Source organism: Microtus ochrogaster, chromosome 22 (assembly GCF_000317375.1).
Source record: "Microtus ochrogaster isolate Prairie Vole_2 chromosome 22, MicOch1.0, whole genome shotgun sequence".
NCBI lineage: Eukaryota > Metazoa > Chordata > Mammalia > Rodentia > Cricetidae > Microtus > Microtus ochrogaster.
In genome coordinates this window covers 11,335,249-11,343,794 of record NC_022023.1, presented here as the reverse complement: position 1 = coordinate 11,343,794, position 8,546 = coordinate 11,335,249, and the positions used below count along the sequence as shown (strand labels likewise).

At 47.0% G+C, this 8,546-nt stretch overlaps 1 protein-coding gene across 2 annotated transcripts in view; it reads right to left on the bottom strand.

Annotated features, from left to right (window-relative positions):
- The window catches only part of Znf592 (zinc finger protein 592), a 39,264-nt gene that overhangs the window by 18,843 nt on the left and 11,875 nt on the right, over positions 1–8,546 (bottom strand). For both annotated transcript variants that reach the window (XM_026784309.1, XM_005357656.3), the window contains exon 3: positions 1,996–4,243. In XM_026784309.1, coding sequence (XP_026640110.1) covers positions 1,996–4,224 — 2,229 coding nt within the window. In that variant the 5' untranslated portion in view covers positions 4,225–4,243. The remainder of the gene's footprint in view (positions 1–1,995; positions 4,244–8,546) is intronic.

Below are 8,546 nucleotides of genomic sequence, written 5' to 3'. Positions count from 1 at the left end.
TGTAGACCAGGCTGGTCTCGAACTCACAGAGATCCGCCTGCCTCTGCCTCCCGAGTGCTGGGATTAAAGGCGTGCGCCACCATCGCCCGGCCTAGATTTTTAACCTTGTTTAATCTCAATAGTCTGTCACACATAGCACAAGTTTGGGTGCACTGCTGCTTTTACTATCACCATGAACTCCTAGAGAAAGTCGTGACTCCCTCCTGTTAGGATCCCCTGAGCTACAGAGCCTGGCAGTGACCTGGGCTGGACTGAAGTGAAAGGAGCTCTCTGTTCTCCTAGGTCTCTGCAGTCCTGTATCCTGGCTGTTCTTCTGCTAACCTGACACAAGTAAATGCCTCCATCAGATGCCCGTAGGCAAGTCTAAAGGGTATTTTCTTAATGACTAACATGGAAGCGCCCACCCCAGGTAGACCAGGCTGGCCTCGAGATCCAGAGATCCACCTGCCTGCCTCTCCAGTGCTGGGTCCATGTGTGTGTGCCACCACGCCTGACCTTTTATGTTTTATTTTTACATGTATGAGTTTCTGCCTGCATGTACATGTATGTATAATGTGCATGCCTGGTGCCTTTGGAGGTCAGGAGTGTGTCAAATCCCCTGAAATTGAAGTTATGAGTGTTTGTGAGCCAACCTGTAGGTGCCAGGTATCAAATCTGGGTCCTCTTCAAGAGCAACAAATGCTCTTTGTCACTGAGCCAGCTCTCTAGTCAGTGATTATAGTCTTTATCATGCAATAGAAAACAAACTAATATACCTTAAGGGAAGCATAGTAAGGAGGCTTATCATGAAAGTAACCCTAAAGATGGAAAAGATGTCTCAATGGGTAAGAGCACTTGCTGCACAAGCACGAGGACCTGAGACAGTACCCAGATAAAAATGCTGTGTGACTGTGCGTGAGTGTAACCCCAGTTTTAGAGGTAGAAATGGGCAGATCCTGGAAGCTCGCTGTGCATCCAACCTAAGCAAAATAGTGAGCTTCCAATTCAGAAAGACCCTGTCTCAAGGAAATAAGAAGAAACTTTATGTTCTTTGTAATCTGCATGAATGTGCATGCTTGCACATTCACAGACACACAGACACACACACACACAGACACAGACACACACACACACACACACACACACACACACAGAGCCCAATTTGGAGGTATTTCTGATTTTTAAAGATAAAAGTTATTACCTGGCCCTCCTGCCTCCAGCTCCAACATGTTGGGATTATATCTATGTACAGCCATAACTCAAAGCTGTCTCCCTGACAGAATCTGCCAGCAATAAAGGGTACTAAAGGCACAGCACCAAGTACCTTACAAAATAAACCACGTATCTCACCAGTTACAACTAGCAATCAGAACAAGCAGAAAAGCTCAACTCCTCTTCTAGAGATGAAGGAGGGAGACATGCAAAGCCTCTGCATGGGGCTGAGTGCCTGCCCACTTTCCCTTTCACCTCAGCCTTGCCTCTGGCCCTGTCTCCAAACAGGCTCTGTTCAACAGCTATGACTTAGAGACGCAGTTCTTAGAAAACATACTGAGGGACTAGGCAGCAATTCACTTATCCCTATCCCTAGGTTCTTTGGCCAAAACCATGCTGCCATCTGCTAGAGGCCAGAAAGAGACCACCCAAGCCAAGCCTTCACAGGCCTGAATTTGGACCAAACAACTGCCAATCTGAGTGGGAGCAGAACATGGGACATGTCCATAAAGACAGAGTCTTGCTATAACCCAGACTGGCCTCAAACTCATGATCCTCCTGCCTTAGCCTTTTAAGTACTGGAATTATAAGCATATAACACCATGCCTAGCTAAACTTGTTAGATCTTCAGGCATTCCACAGGTATGGGTAGGATATCTTTCCAAATAAAAACCAAGCACTATATATTCTGGTGATACACTACCATTAAGTCAGATGTCCTCTAAGATTCTGCTACCACTCAAACATTAACAGGACTTTCTCTAGTCCCCATTCTGGAACCTAGCATAGTGATAGTCTACTTACCAGCCCCTCAGTTTCCTCTGTTGTCCTCTGGAAATGTGCAGCCAGGACCATATAGTCTCGCATCTGCTTGTGACATTCAGGACATTTGGTTCCATACCGGATGAGCCTCACTGGGTCTGGGTAAAGTGGCAAGGCTGGAATTGCAGAGTTGGCATTGCCTGAAGTGGGGCTGGGTTTGGGGGAGGAAGAAGCGGCTGGGGTTGCTGGTGCTGTGGAGTTCACAGGAGCTGTCACAAACATCTGGTCCGCAGAGATGGGCTTCACAAGCAGCTGCGAGCACTGCATGACAAGTCCCTTGCTCTTGTGGTCACGGGCATGCCGAAGCAGACTGCACTTGTTGAAGAAGAGCAGCGTCTTAGAGCAAAGTGTACACAGCACCTCAATGTGGACGCTCCGCCGGCTGTAGTGCTGGCTCAGGCTCTTCTCTAAGGCAAACGCGTCTCCACACTCCAGGCAGCAGTACCCACTGGCCGGCACGTGGATTCTGCTGTCTGCAGGTGGGCTGAGATTTGGCGCATAGAGGGGCACAGGGTTAGAGCTATGGAGGACCTTGTTGAAGACCTCCACGATTAGAGGGGCGGCCTTCTTCACCTGGTGGACCAGGGGCACTGTCATTTGCGTGACCTGAGGCTGGCTCCGTCTCTGTGCTGAGGACTTGGCAGTCACAGATGCAGCAACACTGTGAGGGACCAGGTTCAAGTTGGCCAGGTGTACAGCTTTGGGCAGCAGACTGGCAGAGGCCAGGGCTGATGCCGGAAGAGCTGTGCTCTGCTGCTTCTTGCTCGCCTGGGAATTCAAGGCAGCACCTTTCGGGGCCCGGGGCCCAGAGCCACGGCAGGGAGATGTCGAGTCACTGGCCTTTGTCACGCTCTCATCCCCTTTTCTGTCACTCTGGGGGCTCCCTGAATTTATGCCCGCCTCAGGAAAGTGCTCTTCCACAGGCAGGGCTGTGCCCTCATCCCCTGGCACCTCACTGGGGGTCTCAGCAATGGTGCTCCCTACAGGTGACTCAACAGGGGACTTACTTAGATCATCAGGGTCTGGCAGGATCCTTGTAACAGTCCGTTTGATTTCCCCTGATGACGTCTTAATTGTTTTGATTCTGACTTTGGGAATTGCTGGTGGGGAGCTGGCAGCCACAGAAGGAGACCCTTTGCTGCTACTATCACTGCAGATGCTCCGAGGGCTGTCTGATGGCTTGATACTTTTTCTAGTGGCCTCCAGAGGGCTCCGGGGACTCTTTGGTGACTTGGGCATTTTGGGGCTGCCTTTAGAACCCTCTTTAGTGGGCCCTGAGAAATCCTTTGTGTGACCAGGCTGATCCTCCTTGGTGACATTGGCCACTCTTTTGGCCTGTAGGGCCACCAAGGCTGCAACACAAGAAGATAGTTTGGAATGGGCTGGCTTCAGACGCTGCCTAGGTGGAACAGAGGAGCAAGCACTAAATTCTGAAGCAAGTTTCTTAGGCTCTCCAATACTGTTGTTAGAGTGACTATTGAATTCTAATGCTTCCCCAAAGAACCGACTGGAATCCAGATCTTTGTGGGGCTCCACCACCTTCGGCCCACCCCGCTCCTGCTCCTGCTGGCTCTCCAAAGGCAAGGGTTCTGGTTTGGGTTCTTTCTTACAAAAGTGATCAAACATGTGTAGCTCCGGGACTGGGAACTTACCCAGAGCTTCCAACACTGGGCCCCCCACAGCTCCACACCCAGCAGGAGGTGGGAAATAACTATCAGAGTGCTTGGACTTTATCCCAAACCCACTATCTTTGACAGGATCCTCGGGTTCTGGGCTAGAGATTGGGCTAAACTGGTTAAAGGTTGGTAATGGCTCTGACTTGGAAGGCTCCAGCTTGCTTGTGAAACTCCTAGCACTGTCTCCATTTATGAAAGTAGAATCAAACTTTCCACAGTGGTGGGAGTCTGGAGGCAGGTCTGAACCCCGAAATCCATTGTGAAGGAGACTTGGAGCAATGTGGTCTTTCTCTGCTTCAAATGACTCTTGGCGGCTGGTGTTCTTGACAATGACACTCACAGCCGGCACATCTGGGGCTGATCCTGAGTGAGACAAGGACACATTCTCATCCATACACATGCCTGAAGACTTCAGGGGACTTTCACTCTCCTCACTGGGTGTCTGGATGGCCTCCTTGGCATCAAGACTTGTGGGATCTGGGATGTCAAAGGCAGCCAGAAGGTCATCAAAATCTGGGGTTTTCATATCCCCCATGGCTGGATGCTGACAAGAGCTACAGGAGAAACAAAGCACATAATCAATGACCAGCAGGGCCATACTGAACTGTCCTATATCATCTATACTGAATAGTCATCGCCCAACGCATACATGCAGCTGGCCCGCCCCTGTAGAACCCCACCTTCTACAGTAGGAAGTCACATACCTGAATGTCACCCTATGAGGTATCTGACCTGCTGAAAGGTAGGGGAGGCTAAAAAGAGAAGGCTAAAGAGTGATAAGCTTGCCTGGAAGGTCTTAACCTTCAATATTTGGACATTTCTGGCTGGTCCCATGACATAACCAAAAGAGAGGGAAGATGTCCTCTTATCCAACTGGGACACACCCCTGAGGCCTCCCCATCACCTCTGCCCTCACTACCTCTATCTCACTGGCATGTGTTCACCTCTGGGTGACTCGCATATTTAACACACACAAATATCAGGAGCTAATGCTGCATAGAGTCCTCCCTAACACTGCCCAGAGTCTCTGAGAATCTTTGTAGCATGCATGTATGCTCATATCCATATATATTCTCTTTCTTCTCCTGTCCTCCTTCCTCTCTCCAGGCTTTCTTTTCCTCCTCATTCTTCTGATTTTTAAGACAGGGTTGTTCTGGAACTCAATATGTAGAGCCAGCTTTCTTCTAACTCACAGAGACCCTCCTGCCTCTGCCTCTTAAATGCTGGAATCAAAGGTGTGCCCCACCATGCGCTCAAATGTTGCTGTTGCTTCTACTTCTAAAATCTCTTTTTTAACATTTTTAAAAATGTATGTGTGTTTTGGTCACATGTTCATCTGTGTACCATGTGTGAGTCTAGTGCCTATGTAGGTAAGCAGGGGACATAGAATCCCATTATAGAAGGTTGTGAGCCACTAGAAGGTGCTAGGAATCAGTTGGGATCCTCTGCAAGAACAAGTGTTCTTAACTGCTGAGCCAACTCTCCAGTCTTCTTGTTTCTTGTTTGTTTGTTTGTTTTGGGTTTGTTTTTTTTTTGGGGGGGGGCGGTTCGAGACAGGGTTTCTCTGTAGCTTTGGAGCTTGTACTGGAACTCACTCTGCAGACCAGGCTGCCCTCGAATTCACAGAGATCTGTCTGCCTCTGCCTCCTGAGTGCTGGAATTGAAGGCGTGCGCAGCCACCAACACCCAGCTGGCTCCATCCAGCCTTCTTAATAAAGAAAAACAATGAAATAAAAATAGAAAATATCATGCAAGTAGAGCTATCAATGCCTAGGGGATAGACCCCTCCATCTGGGTGCTAGCATCCACAGAAGGGCTTTGTCAGGCTAATTCCAGCACCAAATAAAGTGTGAGAGGGTGTGAACCATGTGGGTGAAGAACACTTATAATTCTAGCACTTCAGAGTGGAGGCAGGAGGATCATAAATTCAAGGTTATCCTTTCTTATATAAAAGCCTCAAGGCCTAGACTAAACACTTAAGAAAGGAGAATGATTAGCAGGGCAGTTGTGGGTGGTGGTGGCATCTGCCTTCAACCCCAGCACTTGGGAGGCAGAGGCAGGCAGATCTCTGTGAGTTTGAGGCCAGCCTGGTCTACAGAGCAAGTTCCAGGACAGGTTCCAAAGCTAAAGAGAAACCTGTCTTGAAAAACAAAACAAAAAAAAAAGGGGGGGGGGACACTAAGTATTTGACTATTGTTTAGTCAACAAAAACATGGTCAATAATCTACACAACAACAAAGAAAACTACTTGCTAACTTTAAAAAAGACTAATACAGAGCCAGGTGGTGGTGGCACACGCCTTTAATCCCAGCACTAGGGAGGCAAAAGCAGGTGGATCTCTGTGAGTTCGAGGCCAACTAGTTCCAGAACAGGCTCCAAAGCTACAGTGAAACCCTGTCTTAAGGGGAAAAAAAAAAAGACTAATACAAAAGTATTATCATATCATAATTATGTTATAACATTAAAAGTATCAGAGGCAGGTGGATCTCCGTGAGTTCGAGACCAGCCTGGTCTACAAGAGCTAGTTCCAGGAAAGGCTCCAAAACCACAGAGAAACCCTGTCTCGAAAAACAAAACAAAAAAAAAAAACAAAAAAAAATTAAGTATCTATGATTGAAAAGAAAACTAATTCTTTAGGGTATGGAATTACTAACAAGTTATTTCTGAAAACATCTGTCACACTAAGAAATTGCTCTTAAGTTTTAAAAGGGAGAAAATAGAAAGGGCAATTAGAACCACAAGGGAGGCAGATGACATGATGAAAGTGTTTCTCTTTCCACCCTTGATAGCGACAAGTTTGTGGGTTTGGTTTCTCACATCACAAGCACCCACAGCCCAGACCCTCAACAAAGCATAGCTCCCTGCCTAGGACTTCTCACATCCAGTTATGGTAGACAATGACAAACAGCAGACTGCCCCACTGGAATAAGATGAAGGTTTAAACAACAGTTGTTTGTCTCCTGACTAGGTGCTGGAGTCCATAAACAACAGGCAGATACAGGTACACCACACAATGCCAAGAGAACTGACGTGCGGGGTAGCACAGCTGTGAGGAAATGCCTTCAGGACTCCTGCTCCAGAGGTTCCCCCTCCCTTTCTTCCCGCCTTCCAATGCCTAGGGGAAAGGAAGTGGAAGAGAGGTGAAACAGATGGGAAGAGTGTGTGAGAAGAGGAGCAGTGGTTGACAGGGAGTGATTTGCTCGAGCTCAATGTCCTCCACCAGAAAATGACAGGGGCTTGATGAAGAGTTATTAAATCTGAATATGCTCTCCACTCAGAAAAATCACAGGAGTTTGCTGAGAATGGTCAGAAAGTCAGAGCTAGTGACAGGAGTGGTGTCACTTACAGTCTCACCTCTTGGGAAGACTGAGGCAGGAGAATTGAGAAAAGAAGGCTAGATAGGGGTTATATATCAAGACTTCATCTCAAAAATAAGAAAACAAACACAGGTGCGGTGGTGCACACCTGCAATCCCAGCACTCTACGAGGTGGAGGAGGTTGACCAGGAGTTACGTCTGAGGTCAGCCTAAAATCTATATTCTTGCTCTAAATTTTTTTTTTTCTGAGCTCGGAGGTGGTGGCGCATGTCTTTAATCTTAGCACTGGGAAGTAGAGGCAGGAGGATTTCTGTGATTTCAAGGCCAGTCTGGTCTGCAAAGGGAATTCCTGCCCTGGCTTCCCTCAAGGATAGACTTAAAAGCTATAAGGTTAAATAAACCCTTTTCCCCCAAAAAAGTTGCTTTGGTCATGGAGTTTATCGCAGAAATAGAAACCCTGAGATACCTGGTTATCAGTTTATAATGTTTCCTTAGAAAAACAACATTATTTCATTGCAAGTTCAAGGCCTGCCCAGGCAACTTTAAAAAAAAAAAAAAGTTCGATCTCCAGTACAATAAAAGACATGGAAGGAAAAAGAGGGGGAAAAAAAGAAAAAGAAAGAGAGAGGAAGGAAGGAAGGACATATCAGCACAGAAGAGGTCCTGAGGAAAGAGTGGAGTTATGGAACAGATGAGAGGGACCAGCAAAAGGACTCAAGCATGCACATGCACACACACAAATGACAGGAGAGTGAAAGCCAAGGATTATAACCATTTCATCCTCAGAAATGAACATTTGGGGGAAAGGAAAAAAATGTAACTAAAGTAGAAGTTCGCTAATCAAAATAACAGAAGGAACTTTGATTCTTACTAAAATGATACATATAGACAAATAAGAGGTGACTTAACAGAAAATACACTGAAGTTATTATATAGGTAAAACACATACAGGAGCTGAGTCCTTAGCAGAGGAAGACATGCCTAGCATGTATAAGGACTTGGGTTTGAGCCCAAGTAACACACAAAAGCCATATGTACATTAGATCTAGCTTGGTCTATGTTTACTTAGCATGCTCTGTTGGACAGTCAGGGAAGCGTGCACGGATGTAGACACAGGGAGCTGCTCGCATGAGTTGGGACCACTGCACTCTATGACCACAAAACTGAGTTATCTTCAAATTATGTCATGATTTTTTTGGACCAGGCAGGCAGGGAGGGCGGGAGAGGAGGAAGCAAGGAAGAAGGAAGAAAAGAAATACTTCTTACCATCTGTTGGTGAACTCTTGATTCTGTCCCCCATATAATGGCCAGTTTACATACTGACACAAATCTATGCTCAGTGATTCCTTATAATGGTTAAGAATTAGTCAAGCAGTGGTGTCTTTAATCCCAGTACTCAGGAGAGGCAGAATTTGAGGCCAACCTGGTCTACAGAGAGATTCTAGGATAGCCAAGTATACACAGAGAAACCCTGCAAAGAAGAAGAAAAAGAAGAGGAGGAGGAGGACGAGGACGAGGAGGAGGAGGAGGAGGAGGAGGA